At 40.9% G+C, this 27,111-nt stretch overlaps 1 protein-coding gene across 1 annotated transcript in view; it reads right to left on the reverse strand.

Annotated features, from left to right (window-relative positions):
- MGMT (O-6-methylguanine-DNA methyltransferase) overlaps positions 1-27,111 on the reverse strand; it is a 140,165-nt gene that overhangs the window by 94,626 nt on the left and 18,428 nt on the right. Inside the window, exon 4 of the mRNA XM_039378928.1 lies at positions 26,455-26,594. Within this exon, the coding sequence (XP_039234862.1) occupies positions 26,455-26,594 (140 nt within the window). The remainder of the gene's footprint in view (positions 1-26,454; positions 26,595-27,111) is intronic.

Below are 27,111 nucleotides of genomic sequence, written 5' to 3' on the forward strand. Positions count from 1 at the left end.
AAAGGTGAAGACCAAATCCCTGCCTTCAGTTCTAGAGAACTGTGTTAGCTTTGCATTTCCATCCAAACATCCATCCTCTCATCAAAGGTTTTCCAAAAGATTAGCTTGAGCCCAAAAGGAAACAGGTGAAGGGCTTTCTCAGACATATTGGGAGCTTTAACATACAGGTAGGAAAGCCTGAAGGTATTTCAGGTGATGCTTAAATTATCAGAAATTCAGAGACCATTTGCCATTTCTGAAATCCCAGGATGTTGGGATTTCTAATACCAGAAGTAGAAGCATACCAAAATAAATAACAAAAGGAAAGCAAAAGAAAGTTCTACAAAACTGAAGATTTACAGAGAAAATGCATTGATCTGTAGAGGAATGTTCTACTAAAAAGCAAAACTGTTCTAAAGCACAATACAAAGAATATTAAAAGCACTAAAATTTCTGTTCCCCACTGCAACGCTCACATCCATGTGCTGGGAATAGGGAAAATACAGCCTATCTCTTTTGAAGAACATAAATTTATCACGACTGCAGTAAATCCCCACTCCTGACACAAACTACAAATAACTACACAGCCCTCCCTAACGAATCATCTTGAATTTAATCTTTCCAAACCCAAAGACCATCCTATTTGGCTAATACAGTACATCTTTCTCTACCACTTGCATGGGACTTTGGTCTGGAGTGATCCATTTATTTCTGAGTCTTCTGGAAAATTCCAACCTGTTGAGCAAAGCTTATCAAAGTTGTGAGAGCTGATCTAAGAGAAAATTAAATAAACATGTTGGATTCACATGACACTACGTGCAGCATGTAATGTTAACCAACAGGAGGTAAAAGTGGTAATTAAACTGTTTATATCCTTCAAAATGTACAATCTGCAGTGATCAAGGAGCATGAATTAGGTAAGTAAACATAATGGAGCTTGGAATGACAGGCTGACACTACAGGAGCGTCTGCAGGGAACAGTGGAGGGGAGTCAGGGATTTGCCAAAGCCACAGCAGAGCCTCTCAAAGGGAACAGCAGAAATCTCTGCCCTTGGGAAAATCAGAGACCAGGCTAAAGTGAGCAACAGAGGAGGTGAGAGGGGCTGTCTTCACCCCCACCAGTACAAGCCTCTGATCAGAAGGCAAGAGTAATAACTGTGTGGTTTCTCAGCAATCTTTACCATGCAGTCCTGAGAGCCATTGACATGAAGGATCTCCTTCAGAGGTAGGAAAAAAAATGACAAAGCATATAAATAGCAGAAGGTCACGGAGTTTGAGGAATTAAGGGCTATAAACAACCAGCATGAGGTGATGTGAGACACAAAACAACTGGAAGAGCTCAGCCACTCACTAGCACTGGTACTGTCTCACCACCAGCCACAAGTGTCAGAGGGCCTGAAAGCAGTAGGTGTCATCAAGCAGGGAAACAAAGATGATTTCTCACTGTATCATCCATTAAGAACAGGACAATGGGCTTCTGCTCTGTAAGGGACACTGCTGACCCAATTGGTTCAGACACAATTGTGACTCACTCCTTGTTGCTCACAGAATGCTAGAAAATAAATCATGGAATATCCTCTGTTAGAAGGGACCCACAAGGATGGAGCCCAGCTCCTGGCCCTGCACAGGACAACCCCAAAAATCACACCATGTGCCTGTGTTGTTTGCCTATTTCCCATTTTCTTTTCTGTTCTTCAGGTTTCTCTTCTGACCCCCTGTTGCTTCCTCTGATCAGAAGTAGTTAATAGAATTGTTAAGGTTGGAAAAGATCTTTATGATCATTGAGCCCAATCATCACCCAGCACCATCAGCATGTTCATCATTAAACCATGTCTTCAAGTGTCACATCCACATATGTTTTGAATATTTTCAGGGATTCCGGCTTTCCTTGAGAAAAAAAAATCTTTTCCCTAAAAAAGTGTCATCCTTGACAGTTCTGACTCTGGATGAACCTGAGTCCATCACACTTCCAGTGCAGGAAAAGTTTCACCTGCCCTCCTACTTGTTCTGCTAAAATCTTATCTTTCATTTGTTCATACATCTCAAATATTGACAAGACATTCCCTCACCACTCTAATCACCCTATCATCCCAAATGTCTCCATTGCTTCTTCCAAAACCTTTATTGCACTCAACACTCCCATCACCTGTATTGTTCCCATTCTGTCCACCTCCTCTTCCCCTCATGGCCAATCCAATGCCCGCAACAACCAACTGCACCACTGCCTGTTCCTGCATTTGCCTGGAAGTGTCACTTCTGCAATAAGGGCACCCAAAACACCCAGACTTTTCCATGCTTTGGTGGGAAGCTCACCGATGGCCTGTTTTCAGGTGACCGCACACCTTTGGTGGTTCTGTGGAAACCCCCTTTCAGTCCTGTCAGCGTAGCAAGTGAACTTTGTCTACATCATTCCAAAACGGCCCCATTTTGGTGCCAGCAAAGCGCAGTGGCCGAGAGACTGAACTAACTTTGCCGTTTGCTCCTCAACTTGCAGTTTGCAGCCTCATCGACAAGATTCCACAAGTGACAGGAGCTGTATTTATCACATAAACAAATAGGAAGCCCCGAATGAGAGGATTAATCTCCCTCCTGCACATATGCTCCCTTCCAGAGCCCTGTACGCACGCGGAGGAACATCGGCTGGCACACCTATCAATCCACAGTAAACTTATCATAAAGCAATCAGAGCTTAATTAAAGGCATAGAGAGGTCAATATGTTCATATGCAAGATGATTCAGTATGATGTCACTTGGGTACAATCAATTAAAACGCACAGGATATTTTTTAAATGGCAAAACCTGAGCAGGGAGCCTGTTGTCTACCCAAAGGTTTTGCTATGCTTTAAAAGCTTCATTTAAATATTTTTTCCCCTTATTTATATGCACAAAAGTAACGGTTATATCAGATATTCATAGGTGATTTAGATGATTGATACCAATTTCTCTTCATAATATGACTAGCAAATAAAAAACACAGCGGTTCTCATAGAAAAAAATAACGTGTGACAAGGTTTCCTAAAACATTTCTATTTTGGACCTCACAAGCTAAATTGCTTTTGCTGGCCCTTTCCACCTCTCAGCATGGTTGACAGACAAATTGATCGAAACATCGGAAAATAATATGCTTGCAAAATTTCTCTGGGTGAGTTTTCAGTCTTTTGAATTTTTCATACCAGAACAAAATGAAAGATTGCCTCCTTGATTTTTCCTCCATTATGCGTCCCCATCTTATGTACTACAGGAACATACAATACTTCAAATAGCAGCAATACATTGTAAACAAAATGTAGAACATTTTTCATAGAACACCCAAGCCGTGCGAAGTTAAAAGACTGGGTAGCAGGAATCTTTGCCCTGCAGATTATGTTGTTCAATTATAATGAATTCATACATTTGAAGTTGCCTTAGGGCCTCTCATTAGACTTAGGGGTGTTTATTACAGGAAATATTGCTTGTATCATTTAAGAAGCAAGAAGGCTGGATGATTTGATTAGAAACGTTGACAGTTGAGGTGTGTAAAAAATATGTCATTCACCCGCGTTTTCCCCCCACTTTAATATTAGGATCCTTCATTTTTTATGAATTCTTTAACCCTTTCCTCCCTTCCCAGCAGCCCACAGCACAGCCCATTCCTGGATCACCAATCCTTCACCAGGAGCTGCTGTTGTGACACCAGCCAATGTTTTCCACCTGGTAACAGGAGGAAATTGGAGCCATTTCCATCGTCATCCACATGCGCAGGCACAGCCCACCCTACTCCTGGCCTCCCAAGCCCCAGGCTCCAGCAGATCCGGGAAATGAACCTTCTTCACATGGAGCACACAGGATCTCGTACACTTCAACTGGCACCTCATGAAATTTAGCTGGGTTATTTCCCTCCATGTTGCATAGGAAAGCCTGGGAAAGAGTTCGGCAGCTTTTGGGCCAAATTAAACAAGTCCCGAGGGAATAACAGGAATTAAAGCAGTCAGGAATGCTGGCAAAGTTTAAGGGGTTGATCGGAAACCTATGTGAAAAAATAAATAAAAATAATTGTTTGCTCATTCTTTAATTATGTTTTTTGGTCATAAATATATGAAAATTTTCATTCTCTTGAAGGAGAACATACAACATATTTTTACCTAATATACTGTGCAAACTGACCTCTGAACAGGCTTTACATGATGTGTAATTCAGAGAAAAAGAACTATTTTTTGCACGAGCTCTTGTGACAACCACTAGTCTGAGTATTAACATCCCTAAGCTTGCTATAAGCTTGTTGTAAGAACTAGCAATAGTTCTTACAACAGCTTGAACTCACGAAGTGGTTACTACTATTTTAGCAACTTTTATTGTTATTATTTTGTTATTTTAGACTAGTAGTTATTATATTATAGTATATATATAGTATATATATACAACTAGTAATTATGTTATTAATTTAGTCTAATTTAGACCCTGAAAACAAGAGCATATAAAGTGTGCATATAAAATAATGCACCAAAAATCATTAATTATAGGGACTGATAACATAGGTTAAAACCTCAACTTCTGGGTCCACCCTTATCTCTACATATTTTATATAAATATATATATATTATTTTTATATTTATCTATAAATATTATATATTTTTTATCTATAGTTTGTCAAGCTCAAATTTGGTTTCCATTTTCCGCATTAAGTTTAGCCAGAGAAATTTGAATTAAACACAGCTTTACTTTGAGAAATTTAAATAACTTATAATGTTTATTTGTGGAGCAATTGAAGCTCTTACAGATCCTTCAGACTTCGGATTTAATCACAGCACCATTAAAAGGAATAATAATTAAAAAAAGCTTACCAACAGTGATGCAATTGCATTTTTATATTGTATTTATGTGTATTTAAATGGCACAGAAATTACTGCAGTGGTAGGGATGTTCTTGTTGACAGAGAGTTAAAGATATATCAGTGGTGTTGAAAGTTAATTAGGCTAAAATATGTGATGTATAATAATAATAAACTTGGAAAAATTTCTGACATGACCAGTAACTGCTTTCCTCCTCCAAGGACCTGGTATTTGCCATTTCATCCTGTCTGCAAAATATCACAGAATGGTGGTAGTTTGCAGCCAAATTTCAGTTTCCTACCATAAGTCAACACAAACTAGACTTGAAAACTCATTTCAGAAGTGATTTGCATTTTTTCTGTTTAGCTTTTAAGTGCTTGCTAGACACACATACAAATGACTTCCATTGAAATATATGTATTTTTAACAGATATTTATATTTTTACTGCATTTATACCCTTAGCATCTAATATCCAAATAAAATTTAATCCCTTCTCTAAATGCCTGAGACAAAATTTCAATTTTTGATGATTGTTTTATATTCAGGTGTAGAACAGGGTCAGCAATTTGATTCCAAAGGGCAGGTCAGATGTGTTTAGGACTCGCACCCTCTGCATTAAGAGACTCCCTTCTCTCCCATAGGTCCAACAAGCACTTCCCAAGTTGCTAATCTGCATTTAAAGACCCTTCCACCTCTTAAACCACTTAACTAAATACCTGAAGGTGTTAAAAGCAAAAGCTGCCTCCTATCTTCCAATATCTAAAGAACTAACAGTGGCGTTCTTAACTTAGGAGTGACAAATACTAGAAAACCTCCACAATTTGGCTTCCATATCTCTGAATTGGTATTTCAGTGACAGATGTTTGTTGCGGCAAAAACCTCTGTCAGAACAAAATTAGGTGATCTATCATTTTAAGATATGGTCTTCATATACTGTTTACTCGAAGATATCACTTGCCTCAAGCCAATTTTGACCAAGAACATTTTGTGATATGGAAGTGATTTGTATATCATCATTTTTGTGATAAATGTAGCTCTTGAACACAAAATAACCCACTATTCCACAGTATTACAGTTAAAACTCCTTCCCCAGTAAATCTGTACTACTGCTTTTATTACTACAAAGATACTGTATCTCGACTTCAATGCATTTCCCATTTTTATTCACAGAATAGGGTTGCCTGGTTTCCTGGTTTTACATTAGGGAGGTGGACTTGTCCCCCTGTTTCATTCCAGACATGCTCCTCTGGTTTTGGGGGGCACAGGAGGAGCAGAGACACCACAACACCTACTTTGGATTTATTTCAGCGAAGGGGGTGAGGGAAACACAAAGTGATGCAAAATGTCTTCCAAAACGACCGACCGTGCTGAGAGGCAGGGACTGCCCTAGTTTTCCATGCACGTCCAAAATTAACCATTTAGTTCCACTAGCACTATTTTAGGTGTATCACCCCCTCCTCCAATAGTCTGAAGCCTTCTGATTCATGGATGATCGGAATAAACCAGCCACCTCCACCTCACCCCCTCATGTTCAAAAGCGGAAGAAGGGGATGTAAAACCACCACAAAGGGCTGAGAATCACCATAAAACACAGAGGTTGGACAAATCACAGGTGGAGGAGGATGAGACAAAAGAAGGACATTCCAAGAGTCTGAGTAAATATCACTTCACAGAATCACAGAATATCCTGAGCTGGAAGGGACCCACAAGGATCATCCGGTCCAACCCCAGCCCTGCACAGGACACCCCAACAATCCCCCCCTGTCCCTGACAGCATTATCCAAATGCTCCTTGAGCTCTGGCAGCCTTGGTGCTGTGCCCGCTGCCCTGGAGAGCCTGTTCAGTGCCCAACCATCCTCTGGGGGAAGAACCTTTCCCTGAGATCCAACCTAAACCCACCTGGGCAAACTATCTTAAATGCGAAGGAATGCTCTGCAGGGATGCAGATGTGGGGGCTCTTCCACCACGCACAGCAAAAGGGATCAAGGTATTTCCAGACCAAGGGACTAAACTGGGCTTCATTGCTTTCCAAATGTCTCGAACCCCACCACTCCATGATCTGCCAGGCACTAATTCTGGAATAAAAACAGTGTTGAGGGGAAAGATTATCTAATCTTGTTACAGTGATAGGTGAACAGACTGGGAAGTAAAAAAGTTGTACTGGGGGACAATGTGAAATAATCATCAGGCTCACAATGTTGGAGAGCAACATCACAGCTCAGAGCTTCAACACTAAAATAAAATGAATCTAAAAGAACCACAAGCACTATGGTCTTTCCCTCTGGGATTTAAAATAGCCCAGATCAGGGTGCACAGCTAAAAGCAGGACACTGAAGTCTGCACATTCTATCTAAAAAGCTGTGCTTCAACAGGTGTTAATTTTACACACGAATTTGCAACCAAAATGTCTTTTATACTTGAATTGTGTGTACAGAACTTAGTCTGGTCCTGGCTTTAATCAACCATCTTGGCTGGCAATATGAAGCATTTCCTTTGACAAAACTAAAGTAAGTCCTGTTTTCCCTGATTCCCTGATTCATGTCTCACCTCATTCTCTGCCCCACCAAAAAGTAGTGGTGGTCGGGCTCAGGCAGTGCTGGGAATGTAGGAAAGGAGCTGAGCAGGTAAAATTACTCTTCCCAAAAAAATGGGATTGGCAGTGGGAAATCCATGGGATCTTCCTGAGAGGCACTTATCACCAACAGCAACAAAAAACTGCCAAAAACGCAGGCCAAGTGATCAGACTTCACCTATTTTTAGCATTAATTCCAGCACACAGATACAAGACTGACCCTGCATCCTTCTAAGAGCAGAAGTTTGAACACTCAGAATGCTTCACATTAAAAAGATAATGATAATTTTTTAGAGTTTGAGGGGAAAAATTGGCATCACAAGAGTATATATGCAAGTAGAGTCCTCACTTGACTTCAGTTTTGACGTCTTCCCCCCCACAGGATTAGCAAATACACAGTGCAAAAGAATTCTTTTGATAGCATAATTTCAAGACTTGTGTCACGTGATCCAATTTTCCTTTCATTTTCAAAGTTTGAAGAAAAACTTTGAATCACATCCTCTGATCTTTTCACTTGTTGAGATCAACATGGGCAAGTCCTCACGAAAGGGAAATTCTCCTTCGCAGCTTCTTCGTGGCTTAAACGGGAAAAACCACAGGTACAGAGCTATAAAATCTGCCCTGATGCGCAAAAATGACAGATTTCCAAAGTAAATATCAAGTGTGTTAAAGTCATGAAAGGAAATCTGAATCTTTCAACAGAGAAAAAGGCTGGAATTTTTACTTCTCAGGGAGTTTTGCCTGTGATTAGTTTGCATCTGTCACAACTGTCGAAACCAACAATTATTTCTATTTGTTTTTACATCAAAAAAACCAACCAAGACACCATGATTTGGCCTAGAGCAACGTAACCACTGAGAGAATTTTTTTGCCAGGGTTCAATTTGCATGATAAACTGTTGTTAACAGATACCATCTGTTTTTAAATTTAGTAAAAGGGCCCATATTATACAGCTCATTACAAATATTACTAAGTCTTAGACAACGACTCTTGTAAAGTGTGTGTTGGAGCTAATGAAGTAGAAAGCTTAAACAACAAATCATTTACAAGTTTTTTGTACAGTATTTCTAATGGAGGGAGTTGATAATCAAAGGAAAATGTAATCACTTATGTTAAGCAATCCATGGACTTAGTCAATGTAGCACAAACAGCCATTATGCAAAATTATGACATTAAAGGGAAAAAGACTATTGCAGACTTTGCATTTTACAGTGGATGCTACACAGACTAATAACTTGGAGAGAATTAAACAGGTGAGGCCCCCTCGCTTCCAAAATAGCATTTTTCCATCAAATATCACCAAGATATTCAACCTGGCCTGAGATTTGCTGCCCTGAATTAGACCTGACACCAGTAACAAAGGGGATTCTGTAATGGACGTGGGCTCTCACAATACAGTGCATTAATGGGCATCATGGTGAACATAATCTGTCAGGAACAGTCACAATAAAGATGTTCTCCTGATTAATGTTCTACTAGGCCTGTGCTTAATAATTTATATAATTTGTATTAACTTTCAAATTGCCATCACTGTGGTGGACAAGGAAAAACACACAAACAATTCAATATAATAATTTTACCTAGGAAAACATTTTTTGTGGCAATTAAAATTGGTGGGTTCATAGAGGAGTAATCATTTAAGATTTACAGAGATGAATTACTGTGAACCAAAGCTGTGCATTTAAACAACATAATAAGAAAATACTTCTAAGAGGTCATAAATACTTTATAAATTACATTAATACTGGTGTTTGGTATTACTTCATTTATATTCTTACAAACTGTGTTTTTAAATATTACTCCCATAACAATGTATGCTTCTATAAAATTAACAAACTTTTAAAATCCTGACAGTCTGCCTTATAAAAGTGTCTCCATTAATTTTTTTGTACTTTGAATAGAGAAATAGTAATGTTACAGTAGTAAAAAATGGTCATTCTGCATTCATTCTCCTAATCCTTGTTTTTACACAAGGAATTCAGCACATGGCACAGTGAGGATGTGGGTATTGGTCAAGAATATCCTATGCTATCCTATCAGGATGATTAATGAAGGCACCTTTTTCACAGAATGTCAGACTCTGCCTTTTTAACAACTGACCTTTCATAGAATACTACTGAACTCATAATTCCACTTTTGTTCAGTTTCTTATTAGTGGAGTTAAAATTAATACTTATGGGAATGATGGCTAAGGTGATGCACAGTAAATCTTAGAGCACATCAACCTTCTGCACCGACTACCAAAGGAATAGCACCTGCATTTGTCTAGTTCAATAGCATAAGTATTCTACTAAAACTCTGTGTCCTTTTAAAAGACAAATTAGGTCAGTATTCAACCCTCTTTCAAGCACAAAGCTCTACATATGGAGAGAGACCTGTAAAGTTCAGATACCCCTGTGAAATAGTTAATACTGTACACAGAGGGGGTTTTCATCCTGTTCCACTGCCTGAAACTTCCAAGATGACATGGACATTTCTGGGAGACATTTAAGCCACCCAGCCTAGTAGCTACAGTCACTCATTCCCAGTATGGCCACACACATCTCCCTGCTCTAAAAGACACATCTTCCACCTGGGAGTAAAAGTCCTGTGCTGTGCCACCACCAGGATTTTGAGGAAACGACTGATGCCATGAAGATAACCCTGTTTTTAAACCAATACGCTGAAAAGTAGCCTGAGATGAACAAAAGACCCCTGTTTCATTGAGGTGTTTAACACCCTGTTCTCAGGGAAGGGAACCACGGTGTAACAAAACAGTAACTATTCATTTACTACCACCCCAGAACACAAAAAATTCATGCTGATTGAGCAACTTACCAGATCCCACATGAATATCACACAACTGAGTCCTGTTGTGACATGCCACCCCCTGCAGAGGACAGGACACCTGCAGAACACCCCCCTTCTCCCAGGATTGCCATCACTTGCCACCCAGCCTTCCCAGCTCCATCACAAACAGCTGCACGAGCCAGGGCTCGTTTTCGACTCACCACGACAGACCATTGCTGTCACCTGCTCCTTCCCTTCCATGTCCCACCACTTCTCTCCCTGGAAGTCAATGCCTTATTGCAGCTCCCCTACAGTTTCCTCCTGATCTCCTCCATCCAGATGAAGACAACAGATGATCAAAGAGGGCTGACTACATCTCCAGGTTACTGCTACTGACACACCAAAAGACAGGGATGGTCACACTGTTCCAATGAAGCTGGAAATTCCACACAGATCAGAACAGGCCCAATATCAGGTACCACAGAAGTGCCAGCTGGACCAGGATTGTCCTGCCCAGGGAGACGTGATGAAGCTGCCTCATTTCTGAGGGCTCACGTGCCATTCCAGCACCACACTCTGCTCCTCGGCACAGCCGAACCACGGGTGCTGCTAAGAGGTGACTTACACGGTTCTAAAGTAGGAGGGTCAGTTTAGATTGGATACTGGGAAGAAATTCTTCCCTATGAGGGTAGTGAGGCCCTGGCACAGGTTGCCCAGAGAAGCTGTGGCTGCCCCATCCTTGGAAGTGTCTAAGGCCAGGTTAGATGGGGCTTGGAGCAACCGGGGACAGTGTAAGGTGTCCCTGCCCATGGCAAGGGGTGGAATGAGGTGGTCTTTTAATGTCCCTTTTAAACCAGTCTGTGATTCTGATTCTAAGATGCCTGAGCAAAAGCACCTCAAATCAAATATGCTTAGCTACAGGAGAAGAACATTAAAAAAGCACATGAGATTAAATCTGCAGTAAGGACATTCATTAACACAACTGGCTATATTTTTATGCCTTTTTAAAACACTGCCATCAACTCTTTTTCCTCCGTTTTATACATTAACATTCCTAAACCCCAACGCCAGAAGCTCTGGATAGTTTTCTATCCTTGAAGGTATTTTAAGATGATAAAGATGTGAAACTTTTTATTGGTACACGAAGATCAAAACACACGCTCTAGCTGATGTCAAACACTTAAGACCTCACACAACTGGCAGCAATTCTGTTGTAAAACATGCAATAACACCAGCAAACTGCAACTTAATTTTTCTCCATGCGTTCATTCGTATTCATGTGGATTCCATTCACATCCATTATGAGGGAAGGCAGCTGCATTATGGCCAAATATTGTGTCTTGCAAACAGAACAGCATTTGCTGCTTCAGCCCTTGCAAATCAAAGAGGGTTTCACTCTAAATGAAGTTTTCTGGAACAAAGCTAGAGGACACTGGGATGGACTTCAACCTCCCCTTAAAGCTCAGTGTTTTTTGTAAAGTCAACTGTGGTGTAATTTAACTGTTCCATAACTGGAGATCTCCATCCACGCTTTGCACTAATACCTATGGCTTGAAAAATAAAAACAAAAAAAAATCAATTATTTTTTTTCCTGGAATCAATTTTACTCCCACACCAAAAGAAAAAATATTCCCTTGCTCTTTCAGCTTTCAGAAATGCCTTTGCACCAGGGAAGGATGGATGTCTTCCCTGGGCAACAAAAAACATTTTACAGCTTTATCACGGCTGGAACATTCAGAAGTTCCAAAAGAATCACCTCTGAAAAGTAGGAAAAATGTAGTGAAATACTGAGTCATGTTCACTCAAGATGGGAAGTCAGGACTTAACAGGACTCCCAGTTTAGAAGTGCTGGATGAATAAAAAGGTATTTCCCAATTAATGCTCACAGATGTGTCTCCTGCAGCCCAAAACAAAGCAGACCTTCCAATTCTGCAAGTGCTGCTCTGACAGAGCCTGCAGTTGTGTGAGTGAGAGTTACCTTGGTCATAAATTATCCTAATTACTACAGAATTTTGATAACAAGGTGATAGACCTGAAAGACAAGGGTGGAGTGAAGATTAAGTTATAATGTGAATTGAGACAAAGCAAAAGGTAGTACAAAGAAGTGGCAGAATTGGTAGGATTTAGTTCATTGTTTCAGCTAGGTTAATATTTAATAATTAGTAAATAAGTGTTCATTCTGATGGTTCTTTTAAAGATTTCAATAAAACTAAGAATAAAAATAAGAATTAAGATGCAGTCAGCTTTTCGAATGAATATCAATAAGCAAAACAATATAATTCATAAATCTCTTCAGTGATTCAAAGGCTAAACCCAACCCAAAGCAGTCCTTTACTGCCACTCACATAGAAATTACAAAACATCCAAGAACAACAAAACCCAACAAACTTTTAGCCCTAAAAATCATTAAAAATGACTGCTTTAATAGTGCAAATTTTTACTGTACATGCAATTTTGTAGCCTATAAAGAGTTTAATATTCTAGATCCACATCAGAGGGAAGCTCAGAGTCTGCACAGCACTATCAGCAAGTACAAAGTGTTAGCAAGAATGTGTATTTTTATTTTTCTTCAAGTTCATTATATTTGGGGGTTGGTTTTTGGCCACTTGGCTTCTTTTTACTGTGATTTATCATTACTTCAGACAAAAGATTCTTTGTTCCTTTTCAAATTACCTGCACACCCTGGATATCATACCTATCACGAGTGGGTTTTTGTTCCTGTCTGGGTTTGTTATTGCTGTGAGTTCTATGAAAAGGAGTTTCAAGACGTATTTCCCAGAACAGACAGGAAGCAGGACACGCTATCACAACCCTGAGGATATCCTCTGTTTCACACTGAGACATAAATCTCAAAGCCCACAGGACATCTGCATAAATGAAGAGCATCTGGACAACCTCAGAGCCACAAGCAATATTACCCAGCATGCAGAGAACTTCTGACCTACAGGAGTTGAGAGCTGATCCCCACCATGACCAACAGAAATCACAACCAACGCTGGAGTGGAGTGAAATGGGATCTGGTTTAACATACATGTTCACAACCAGAGCAGCAAAGGCAGAGAAACCTCCCAAAATGTGCAAGAAACCAGTAAAATCCCCCAAAAGACATGTCCACCTTGATTCACTGTCCTTGCCACCATGAGCAGAAGAAATCAAAGAAAATTTGACTGATTTTCAAAGAATTCAAGTACAGTCAATACAATCTAAAGTGCAACTCCAAAACCAGGTAAGTGACGACTTCAGAATTTCAGAAGTCTAAACAGAAGACAATTTCTATATTCTCCAGGAGTCCAGGTCAGCATTTAAAATTAGAACAAACTCCTTCCAGAGGTGAAGAACATTCATGAGCTGTGAAGAATGACTACTTCCAAATTATTGAGGTATTACAGCTCAAATTGCCTTAATACGAGCTGATTTATATTTATGGCCAAGTTTCATACAGTGTTTAAACTTTGAACAACTCCTCCCCCAAGTCAGACTGTTGAACTTGAAGAGTTTAAAAAATAGGTCAGGAAATATTCTCCATCCTCCTTTGCCATTATATCAAGCACCAGGATGTTCAGGGCAGTTATCCCGCTAAAAGTTGTATTTTGGTAGCACAGTTGTATTTTATATCATAAAACAGATAATCATAATATAATCAAAGAATCATGGAATCATCAAGATTGGAAAAGACCTCTGAGATCATCAAGTCCAACCATGTTCACCACTAAACCATGTCCTCCAGTGCCACATTCACACGTTTTTTGAACCCTTCCAGAGATGGTGATTCCATAACCTCACAGAACATCACAGGAGCTCTGGGTCTAGTGAAACAGCCCTCAAAAACTTGATGTCCTTCCACAACTCTTTGTACACATCAGAGCAGCTTTGATCTGATGGCCACGAGAATTCCTCAGGAGTTTTTTATGTTTGGCATGGACTGACCCACCCAGGAACCACCACTCCTTCAGGGAGAGTTATCCCCTTGGGCAGCAACCTGTGATACAACCCTGACTTAACTTTTAGGACCAATTTAGACTTTCATACTGAAGGAGGAAGGATTACAAGAACATCTGTCTTACAGGGAACTTTCAAGGCTTTTCAGTGACTTCAATGCCTAAAATATTAAAAAGTTGAAAAATGCCCAGACTCTGTGAGAAAAACAATCTGTGGATCCTAAACTTTTATAAAGTAGGCAGCCTACCAGCTTGGTCCTGCATATGTGCTGAGAAACATATCTAGTGTAGGTCCAAGAATGGGGAAAAAATAGTATTTTTGAACATTTTCCTTCAATTTTGGAGAGACTTTCCATCAGGAGTAGAAAGTGGTCAGGATTTCTGTAGCTAAAACTATATTAGTAAGCACTGGACACTATTTCTGACAACAGGAACAACCTTGGCAGTGCCTGCCCAGCATCTCCAGGATAAGATCTGTGTGCGTGTGTATTTTAAATCAGCACCTGCACCCCAGCACCTATGAAACAATAAACTCCCCCACCCTCCTGGGCCACATGACACTGATGGAGCATCGCCAGGAGCAGGATACACGGAGAGACTGTTCATCATCATCATCTGAACACAAGCAAAACCCAACTGTGGACTGACAAAACCAAGGGGATGTGCATCAATAAAGCAGAGGAAAAACAAATGACGGGAAAACAACTGACTGGGAACCTAAAGGACAAAGTTTCTCACTTAATCTCGTTATTTCTTTCTCTGAACTAGCCCAGGCAGAAGAAAAGTCCTCTGCAGAATTCCTGTTTCACACTAGACATCCTGACATCATGTCTAAATCTACATAATAATAATAATAGGAAAATAAAATACAATTTAAAAATCTCTTAGTACAAATGACAATTTACATAGCAGCAGCCTACAACAGTGAGCCTCTCAAAGGTCAGAATTAATTAAAGAAATTGATAGCTGCTCAAAATCTAATTTGATTAGCTGATCACTACATTTATTCAGAAATTGAGAAGCCATGAAAAAGTTTTTATCACCAGCAAGAGCTCATTTTAATAAGCAATGAGGTAATTATGAGTATTTATCACTTGAAGGATTTATGTGCACTAAACAACCTTAAATTCTTCAAAAGCCAATAGGAACTTATTTCTGTTTAACAAGAACTAGGGAGAGCGAGCAAAGATGGGCTCATGGAACCAATCTATGAGATGTCTGCCCTTGGAATCATTCTCATTTAATCCTTTAACGAATCAGTGTTTTAAGAAATTTGGGAAACTTAGATTTATTGGTAACACCAATGAAACCATCCTGACACTGAACAGACAGAACAGCTCCCAGTTTTCCAGGTGAAGAGATGACAACCCTCCATGCCAGGGTGAGGTACCTCACACCACCGCCAGGAGACCTGATCAGAATTTCAACATTCTGAGGCAAAATGAGAGTAAGATGAGATGTGATATGGAAACCACTCTAAATATTTAATATGATCAGCAACTCACAATTATTTCTTAAGTGTCTTTTTCCCCAATAACTTTTTCCACTGCATGATCTCGGGGAGAAGATAACATGAGATGCTGCTTTTGAATAAGTTATACATTTCCCTTGCTTTACTTGAACCTCACAATGCCACCATTATTAATATTTTTCCTCCACAAAACAGCACTAGCCTTCCAAAGAAAAAGTCCTTGACCAAAATATCAGAGGATATTAAACTGAGAAGTGATCTACTGATGCAAATCATTAAATCTATTTGCATTTGCTTACTGAACCCTAACACAGAAATTAAACTACATAGTGTGGGAAAAGAGCTGGTTTTGCATGGTTAAAAGGAGACATCTTGGAAGATCCGAGCTCTATGTCATTAATTTTCCTTCTTCCCCTCATTAACAAGTAAAATGTTTTCACTGCTTGAAAAGTTTTAATAAATAGGAAAAAGCAGGGCAGCTGACATAAGTTTTTAATGTAATATACAAGAGCTTTTAATATTTTTACATATATTAATGTAAAAGCTAAAAATAAATGTTAAAAGGTTACATTTGTGAAGAAAGAAAAATGGCATTTACAGTTACAGGGTAAGGTTTTAGAATTTAACTCCTTCTCTCCTGGCATGCAGTTCTGAGGAGCATTTGCCATTTCCCTGAAAACTGCTGGAATTGCAGAGATGAGCCATAGCAGAAGTGCCTGGGGGCTAAGGACACATATTCCCTCCCAGCTCTGCGCTCCAGGATGATTTACTAGGCTTTGTCCTACAGAGTCTTAAATTCTTTTTATAGAAGGAATTAAGGGAGGCATGTTAAGAACAACTATAATTAGCACAGGCACTGGCAGTGTGTGATCCTTGAGTTTCACTGAAACGCAGGAGCCAAAGAGGCCAACAAAGACCAGGTACTGGAGCTGCCAGTTCAGCTGGAGCTGGGAAAAACCACTCAACACCAAAATGCCAGTGGCACCCTGGGCTGCAGCACAAGGAGTGGGACCAGCAGGGTGAGGCAGGGGATTCTCCCCCTCTGCTCTGCCCTTGAGATACTTCACCTGGAGAACTGTGTCCAGGTCTGGGATCCAACATCAGAAGGATGTGGAGCTGCTGGAGCACGTCTAGAGGAGGTCACAGAGGTGCCTCAAGGGCTGGAGCCCCTCTGCTCTGGAGCCAGGCTGGGAGAGCTGGGGGTGTTCACCTGGGGAAGAGAAGGCTCCGGGGAAACCTGAGAGCCCCTTCCAGTGCCTAAAGGGGCTCCAAGAGAGCTGGAGAGGGCCTTGGGACAAGAGCCTGGATGGACAGGACAAGGGGGAATGGCTTCCCGTTGCCAGGTTGGGCAGGATGAGATGGGATACTGGGAAGGAATTCTTGGCTGTGAGGGTAGGGAGGCCCTGACCCAGAGGAGCTGTGGCTGCCCCATCCCTGGAAGTGTCCAAGGCCAGGCTGGATGGGGCTTGGAAAAACCTGGGCTAGTGGAGATCTTGCTCTTCATTGCAGAGGGGTGGAGCCAGGTAACCTTTAAGGTCCCTTCAACCCAAATAATTCCATGACTCTATAAACCTCTGCAATCCTGGTATTCCTCAAGCCCTCAATGTTGCTCTGATCACAGCATTTTCATAATCAAGGCTCTCCAGGCTGATATCACAGACATTTTTCAGCAAACCACTTTGTGCAATTCAATTCTGTCCCTCAAGGAGAGCTGCAGGAAGGTTCCTGTGATCCAGGTGGGTGTCCCTGCTCACAGCCCACCATCTAATCCCAAAACACCTCTGTGGCTTTAAATTATTCTCAGCGTTATCTATGCATTTTAATTTTTTTCAAGGACCACAAAAGCCAGGAAAGAAACCCAAGATGAAGAGTTGCAATATTTAAGAATACCCACTAATTCTGGGACATAATAGAAACATAATCCATGTCATTATGCAGCCCATTTTCCCATCCTTATAGCCAGGATTTGCAATGGAAAAATGCTCCACTGCATTAATCTACCTCTGGCATGAGAAGTGGAAGGGTTCCACTCATGGCCTGAATTATAGGAGAGTTAGTAAAGATACACCAGGCACAGTATCTGTGGCACAGAACAGGGCAGGGCATCAGGAAAGGATTTATTTTCTGAGTAATTTCTTGAAAAGCTGATGCTGCATAGACAAATTCTCACACTCCTCTTAGGTGAAGTCATTTTTCAGCACTATTACAACTCTACATCTTCTGCAGTAGGAAAAAAAAAAGTCATATTTGTGGTATTTTCAAGTAGGTGTCTGCACAAGTTATATTATCTAATACAGTTTCTTGTTATTTTTGCCATTTTAAAATATCAGCACTGTAAACCGTGATCACTGGGTTGTTATAACATGTCTTGCTTTAGGACTCTTGGCCAACGATGGAGGTTTACAAACACACACCAGTCGAGCAGCAAAGCTTTGTGTTCTCCTGCACACTGAAATGGGGCTTTTAGTGCTCTGACATGGCATTGTCCCCATTAACATTCAGGGTTTGAAAACCTGAGATTAATGCCATGAATAACTGCCCAGTAGAAATGGACTGGTTTGGGTTGGAAGGCACCTTAAAGCCCATCCAGTTCCACCCCCTGCCACAGGCAGGGACACCTTCCACTAGCCCAGGTTGCTCCAAGCCCTGCCCAACCTGGCCTTGGACACTTCCAGGGATCTGTGGGCAGCCACAGCTTCTCTGGGCAACCTGTGCCAGGGCCCCACCACCCTCACAGCCAAGAATTCCTTCCCAATATCCCATCTAACCCTGCCCTTTTACAGTCTGAAGCCATCTCCCCTTGTTCTGTCCCTCCAAGCCCTTGTCCAAGTCTCTTCCCATGTCTCTTGTAGGCTCCCTTTGGGTACTGGAAGGCCACAATTTGGTCACACTCTTCTCCAGGCTGAACAATCCCACTTCTCTCAGCCTTTCCTCCATGCCTCTGATCATCCTGGTGCCTCCTCTGGACTCTCCAACAGCTCCGTGTCCTTCCTGTGCTGGGCCCCAGAGCTGAAGGCAGCTCTGCAGGTGGGGTCTCACCTGAGTGGGGGAGAGGTACAGAGATCCCCCTTCCCTGCTGCCCACACTGTGGGATCAGCCCAGGGCACTCCTCACCCACCAAATCCAGCCTTTCATCCACTAAAAAAATCTGGATTTTTATTTTATTATTTTTTACACAAAGCCCTCAGAAGTTTCTCTGTCAAGATTTCAGGACAAAACCACAACTGAAGACTTGCAAAACCCACTCCTATTTGAGTGTTGCAATACTGCCTTTGACAGAGAACAGAAATGCAGCAGTGCTGTCAGGAAAAATAACCCAGCCAAAGTCTAGTATTGATTACAGTGGAGTTGCTCAAGATTCACTTCAGTTTAAGTGAGAGGGAATGTGGGTTTTATTAATCATGCAGAATTAGATTCACCACCCACACCTGACAGCAAAACTTCTCCTGCAAACCATTTCTAAAATCATGTGAAACCACGTATTTGGCCTGTACTACGTGTAAGGCTTTGCCAAAGTCTAAATTCTAAAAACACACAGGAAGTTATTTTGTTTAAGTTTTTGAAACACCATTTCCAATAAAAAGTTTTCTTAGCTTGATGCAGCATAAACAATCTGTAGCATCTCCACAAGAAACTATGAAAAACCCTAGCCCAGTTTATTTTTAATAAAAGGAGGACTATGCTATATAATAACTCTTCCTGCCACATCCACTGAATCTGCTGAAATAAAGATTGATGCCTGGATATTTGTAGAGACTTCTACCAGAGAAGGTAATATTTCTTTTTTCCTTTCTTTCCTTTTTTTTTTTTTTTTTTAAATATACTTTCCTGTTATTTTGAAGTAATTTGAAATAACAAGCATCATCTCCCTATTACCCAGGAATCTGCATGTTTTCTTTCCAAGACAAGTGACAGAGAACTCAATGAGATTTGTGAGAGCTTCGTGCTGCAAGTTAAAAGAAATTTGAAAATAAAAAGTTTTGAAAGAGAAACCTGTTTAAGACTGACCTTCTTCTGGTGACTGTTCTCCACAGGCACTCAAAACAGGCCTTCACTTTGCTCATCCATATGAAAACCAATATTGTCAGGATCGTGAGCAGTTAAAAGCCAAGAAATGTCTAAAATTCTGTGTGGACTTTGCCCAACATGTTGAACAAGCATCACGCAGAAGAACCAGGTGCTCTCAAAGCCAAAGTAGCACTTTGAAGGTTTTGAGAACAAGGTCCCTCAGAAGCAATGAACACGTGGAGTGGGCCAAGGCCATCACGTCCCTGTAACCAAAGGACTCCCACCTGGAACTCCGGGGCCCTCAGCACATGAAGGACATTGAATTATTGGAACGAGTCCAAAGAAGAGCCATGAAGATGCTCCAAGGGCTGAAGCCCCTCTGCTCTGGAGCCAGGCTGGGAGAGCTGGGGGTGTTCACCTGGAGAAGAGGAGGCTCCAGGGAGACCTGAGAGACCCTTCCAGTGCCTAAAGGGGCTCCAAGAGAGCTGGAGAGGGACTTTGCACAAGAGCCTGGAGGGACAGGACAAGGGGGAACGGCTTCCCACTGTCAGAGAGCAGGGTTAGATGGGATATTGGGAAGGAATTCTTGGCTGTGGGGGTGGTGAGGCCCTGGCACAGGTTGCCCAGGGCTGCCCCATCCCTGGAAGTGTCCAAGGCCAGGTTGGGCGGGGCTTGGAGCAACCTGGGATAGTGATGTTGTTCCTCATTGCAGAGGGGTGGTACTAGGTAACCTTTAAAGTTCCTTCCCACCCAAACCATTCTGGGATTACAGAATTCATCACACTCACTCCCATCACAGGCAGCCTGTATCTCAAACCTCATCTGTTTGCATTAACACCTACAAAAGCACCATCTAATGAACCATTTCCCAGCCACTGTAAACAGTAATTAAATACCTTAAACTACAAAAAAAGGAAAGTTCCCTGCAAAACATACTTTGATCACCCATAAGTGCCATCAGCTCAAATGATTATGGTATTTTCAAGAGTTAAGTGCTTTGTTGTACTGGCAGGAAAGTGATGCAGCTACACTTGTCCACAGTCATTGGTGTCCTAATATAGAATCATTAAGGTTGGAAAAGACCTCTAAGATCACCAAGTCCAACCATCAACCAGCACCATCATTATGTTCGCCTGCTTTACAACTCTTTCCATGAAAATTTTTTTCCAGTGTAAACCTTCCCTGTCAGAGCTTGAGGCCATTTCCTCTCATCCTGTCCCTTGTTCCCTGGGAGTAGAACCCGACCCCCTTCTGCTCCCCCCTCCTGTCAGGGAGTTGCAGAGAGTGAGAAGGTCCCCCCTGAGCCTCCTTTTCTCCAGGCTGAGCCCCCCCAACTCCCTCAGCTGCTCCTGGTGCTCCAGACCCTTCCCCAGCTCCGTTCCCTTCTCTGGACAACCTTTCCTTTCCCCGCTCCCACTCTCCACCTAGACCTTATCCAAAACCATTAACTTCTTTACTCCAAGTATGTCTGTCTCCTTCAGGTTTCATTCTACATAATTTTAATTAGAAAATCGCTGTTTTTACACAATAATTTTAAGGATGAGCTGAATGCGGAGGAGTGCAGCCTCTTCCAAGCCACATTGCCAATAATCCTCTCTTCACATAAGTCACATCAGATGTTCATGGTAAATCAGAAATGTATTCAAAGCAGCAGAGTAGGTGCATACCTACCTCCTTCAGAGGGTTTTTACTGTGCCCCTGAGCTCCACTAAGTTTCTTAGCCTTGGTAGATGCTTATTGGAAAAATAGGAGGAGTGGCACTCTCCCAAATACCTCCCACTTGTGGCATCAAAGTGAGATATCACTCACTGTAAATTTTACAGTATGAGGAATGAAACAGTTAGCAAAGTTGACATTTAAACCATCATCACTGGCTATGATTAAATACCTCAGAGATGAACACAGTGGTTCACACCTCTGCAAGTTATTGTTCTAGGCTCTTATCAGAGCCCGGACGCCACTGCATCCGCTGCCTTTCCACACACTTGAGATTTTCTTTGAATCTGTAATAGCTGGAAACCTCTTTAAGCTGAGATTCTGGAGAGTTTCTGATAATGTTACACTGGCAGAGATTGACTGAAACCCTGGCGAACCTCTTGAACTGCAGATTCGCCCTTAAAGGTTTAGGCAGATTAATAATACAAGAACGGCCAAACTGGCTCCTTGTTCCTCCTCCTCTGATCTCTTTCAGTAAGATGTAGGGAAATGAAATGCTGTAAAGAAAATGGCAAATAACCTGCAAGAAATACAGAGGGCAGATGGGATCCCACTGCTTTCAAGAGTCTCTTCTGAAAAAAGCATAAAAGGGAAATCTGAGGTATTCCTACACCACAAGGAAAATGGGACATTCTGTGATAACCACCATGAAAATACATGTTTTGACCATTCAAGCAATAGCAAAGCAAGTCAACCTGCCCAATTTCCCATTTCCCTCCTCAAACATGCAGGAAGCATCCAACAGCTGCAGTTTCTCAAATTCAAGCTCACATCCCTACCAACAAACACACAATTCCCAAAGTCCGTGGAGGAGGAGCAGACCACCTGCACATGCTGTCTCCTGGATGGGAGCTCAGGATCTTCTGGCAAGATTAACTTGTCTGTACACCACAGCAGTCCCAGAGTGGAGGAGCAGGAGCCCAGAGCCAAGGAGACGGCTGTCCCGAAATCATCCACACCTTGGGATGCCCCAACCAAAGATGGCAGCGACAGATCACAGCAGCTCAGCTGAGCTTTTAAGTGGAAAATCTCAACTTCTCATAATGGCCTCCTCAAATCCCAAGGTGGATGTAAATATTAGCATTACTGGCATCTCCTGGGATCTGTGCCCACTCTTCAGGTGGCAAATTTAACTTTCTTTTCACACACAGACTCATCAGTCCACAGGAGTATGACGGTGTTCATCACTCCATGCTCAGCAGGGAAAGATTTTCCAACCAGACACTGGAAGCTGCTTAGTTTACCTCAAAACATGTCAGACAACAGCCCTTTTACTACTGTCCTCCAGTTCCCACTGTATTTCCCTGCCCTGGCACATGTGCAGCCCAGATAACCCTTGCCTCATGCTGACCAGGCAGGGAGCTGGGAAAACCAGGGCAGTTTTCCTGAGGGGAGAGGGAATTCCTGAAAGAATTCGGAATTTTGCAACACAGGGAGAATCTACCTCCTGGTGCCATCTCAACTGCCAAGTCAACATGAACATTTTTCCAGAGTATCTTGTGCTGTAAATATTCAGCAGAGGAAAACAAGTGGTTTGTGTTATTGCTCAAGGAAGTCACGAGTGGGATCCTCTGCTCACCAAGAGTATCATTTACTCCTCCAGCTCAGCAATAAGACAAGACTTCTGAAAACAGAGTCATCCCAGTGTGGGAACACCAGAGCTGACAGTGGAATAACAAAAAAATAATTCTGAAACTCCAAAGCTGCTGAAGACACTCAGGAGTAAAACAGTGAAAAAATTGAGTTATTCTTTGGGCCATGAACAAAAAGAGTTAAACATTTGCAATATTTCAGGCAGGAAAACTGGATGAAACTTGATCAAAACTAATCCTTAGATTTGTATACACTGAAAGAAAAACTTCAACAGCTAAGTGTATACATACATATACACACACATACACACATATTCACTTAAGAGTTGGACTTGTGGGTCCCTTCCAGCCCACAATACTCTGTGATTCTGAGATTCTAATATAGATATACATATAAACACACATATAGGTTATATGTCCTTTTAGTTTGTTTTTTTTTTTTTTAATATAAACTGTGAAGATGAAATTCTTAGAAACAGAAACATTTATAAAATCAAGCTTCATGTCTGGTGTATTTTCTGCCCCACTTTATAACCCTGAAGCAGCACATTTCAGAAACAGCCCTAAAATGATTGCACAGACCTTGAGCCCAACACATGAATTTCCTCATGGTGCTGTATGTAGGCTAAAACTCCTGCATTCTCTGTCATACAACACACAGGTATCAAACACAAGGAATTTGGTTATTCTAAAGCTAGTCCAGCTCTATCTTCAGTGTTTTATTAATTGAAAATGACAAAACAAACAAGTCAATCCATAATTTCAATACTAAAGCAGAAATGAGTGATTTCAGGTCCCTGTTTTAAGTTAACCAGTTACTAGCACTACAAAATGGTTAGAAACAATTTCAGCATCCAGTAAATTAAAAATTCCACAATCATATTTAACTGAAATCTCACATTTAGATATGTGAGACTGTATGTACATATATACATAGAATCACAGGATAGTTTGGGTTGGAAGGGACCTTAAAGCCCATCTCATTCCACCCCCTGCCACGGGCAGGACACCTTCCACTAGCCCAGGTTGCTCCAAGCCCCACCCAACCCAGCCTTGGACACTTCCAGGGGTGGGGCAGCCAAAACATGGATTTAAAAAGCCTAAATGATAAAGATTCCTCCTCTCCAAACAGAAACCATCACATTGTGACGTGTCTGGACTTTTAAAGCCTGCCAACTTCCCAAGGAGCAGAATAACCTCAGGTTATTACAATTAGTTTCATCTCATTAATAGATCAATTTCTTTCAAGCATAGTGAAACTGGATTTTACTTTGTTGCTTCTCCTTTTAGGCTCCATTATAGTCTGTGTTCTTAAGTTTTAAGGAGAGCCATCACTGAATAGGTTGTAATCTCAGGTGATTAATTGCCCAGCATTTTACAAGCTGTAAAATAGAGCTGAGATCTCCACAAAGCGATTATGCCATTAACCAGACGCTCTTATCAGCCTTTTCTACAACTACCAGGTTTGTCTGACAGATTGCAAGTCTTAAGTATTTATATATTTCAAAGGTTTACTTATTTTTGTTGTTAAAACCCCCTAAAATCTATATTGATTGTTACATGCAATTCCACACGAGAAGTCCCAAGCACCGTGGAGCAGAATACCAATATTTATTACCAGACTCGTGCTCATTATGGTTCTCTCTGACAGGGGTCCATTAAAATCAATTTTTATGTTTCTTATGTTTTTTTTTCCCCCCACCCAATGTTCTTACCATGGTGTTTATTAGCCAGTTAGGAGAAACACCAGGCAACTGCTTCGTTTTTATTTTATTCTGTCGAAAATAATGAGGCCAGATTTAACAACTATGCACTAGCGATGAGTAGAAGAGATTAAATGTTATACTTCAGCACAAACATTTACAGATGGCTTTAAAATTTTTAGAACTTTATCAGTGCTAAAGACAAAAGGAAGTCCCACCTTTCTTTTTCAGATTTAAATTCTTAAAGTAATCGCAAAAATATTTTTCTTGCCTTTAACTTCTGAGTTACTCTTGAATAACAGTCCCTCTAATATGACAAATTTTGCATCTAAATCATGCAACCTGTGATATTGTTATCAAGATGCCACTAATGCATCAAAATTAAGTCAGCTCACCACTGAGAAAACTGAAGATCAAGAACAGATAAAAATTAAAAAATTAGGAGTAGGATCCAGACTGTTCAACTTCTGCTTGAAGAACAAAATCATGAGAACCTTCAACCAACCAACATGGCCACGTTACAGGTGAGCAAACAGCAGATGTTCTGATAAATAAAGAGAGCATCCATCCCTAAGAAATCCCACAGACCTTTTTTCTACTGTTTTTCCACCACTCATTGATGCTTCCCCTTCTCGAGGGTGAAGATCCTCATCTGCTTGGCTGTTCTCCAGCTCTGCAGCAAAGGCAGGTCTAAGTCTTATCTTAAATACATTTTATTTCTATTCCTCACCAGCAGAAATCCAGCACTGAAATCAGCATCTGAAGAAACTGAAGCCCTTCTTTCCATAGCACTGGAGTTGGTAAAACTTTCAAATCCAGAGGCTTGAGGGTTTTTGTATCACATGCAAAAACATACTTCAACCAGAACACTCATTATGCTTTATATTCCTAATTAATTTTATACACTCTTCAGTTACAAGGAGAATAAAACAGAAAAACAGAAGAAGGAACACCATACAAATCAATGGGGGATTTTAGAACCAAAAGCAGGAGAGAAAAAAAAGACAATATTGAGAGAAGGAAACCAAACCTGTTTGAGCCTTGTCAGTAAGAGAAAACATTAATGTAATAGACTGTGGCAAAACTGCAAATTTATTACCAAAAAACAGTTGAAGAGAGCAGACTTAAAGAAGTAGTACTGATAACTTTGATTTTGGCAGAGGAATTTGGCATAGAAATTTGGAATCTGGGGTTTTTTTTGGCATCTTATTCTGAAAGAATTCAATGTTCCTTCTAAAAATGCCACTGAGCATTTCCTCCAAATAAGGAAAAAGCAAGGACCTGACCAGGACAGATGGACTCCAGCAGATTGAACAGCACTTACATTAAACAGTAAAATGCACCAGTGCCTCCTCAACCAGGCCTAGATTTGAGACATCACCTCCACTGCCATGTAGCATCTGTTTGGAACTCAAAAGGCATAGCAGTTCTGAAAAGTCAACTAAAGCTCTCACAAGAACTACACAGTAATTAAAACAATCATTCCCTCCTGGTTCTACATGCTGGAACATATATATATATATAATATATATAAAAAAAGATACATTTTATCTGCAAAATTTGTGAAGTCTGCAAGGAGGTTTTACTCCCCAGTGACAGATCTACACGTGTGTCAAAAATTAGGGGGGTAGGATGTTCTCTCAAAACCTACATTAAAAATACTTAAAATTTAGAATGTTTCCTTAATAATATTTTTGATGCAGCAGAGAAATGAATGTATTTTGGAGCCACAATTCCTTAAAGGCACTGGAAGTTCCTTCTGCCTCTCACAGGAGCCAGTACGGAGCTCCTAGAACGAGTGGTAAAACCAAGCGTGCAGAGTTGTGTCTTAGATTCTCTGGGCAATCTCATTCCTCTACAAATACATAAACACAGGATCAATAGGACATGAACTCACCCACTTGGCAGCACGCTCGTTTTGGGAAGTTTTATTTCATGTAAACCCGTTTCACACCCAGAGATCTCGATCTTTCCCACGGGGCTGAGCAGAACCGCGTGTTTCTCCTTGCACAGAGAATCTCCAACTTTGGAATTCACCTGTTCGAGAAGACAAAATCCTCTTTAATTGCATGTATGTTCACCAAGGAACAGATATCTCAAGGTACTGAGTAGTTTTCAAAAGTAATTTTAAAAAAGCAAGAAAACAGTGAATTTCAAGTTTTCTCAAATATGGCTTTACTTTCAAAACTCCAACTTAAACTCATCCATCCTAAGAAGTCACAATCTAAATTAAAGTCTCAAAAAACATGTTAACTAGTAGAACAGTGATCTTCGCAAAAATCTGAAACAGCAGCAGTTTCATGGCTGGTTTATCATGGTTGAAATCTGATGTGTTCTGACACTTATTTAAAACAGGATTATTGTGACAACAAAGTATATTCGGTGGTTTAGAGCAGCAGTGTTATGCAAATAACAGCTGGAACACAAATAGAATATGTCTGCTGGAAAAATATATGAAAAAAATCAATCATTCCTTAACAGAAGAAACATTTTTTTATTCCCATTGTTACCAGTCTGGTTTTACGATTACTGATAGGATGTAGTTGGAAACAGC

This window comes from Pipra filicauda, unplaced genomic scaffold (genome assembly GCF_003945595.2).
Source record: "Pipra filicauda isolate LSUMZ 115617 unplaced genomic scaffold, ASM394559v2 scaffold150_size2825430_pilon, whole genome shotgun sequence".
Classification (NCBI taxonomy): domain Eukaryota; kingdom Metazoa; phylum Chordata; class Aves; order Passeriformes; family Pipridae; genus Pipra; species Pipra filicauda.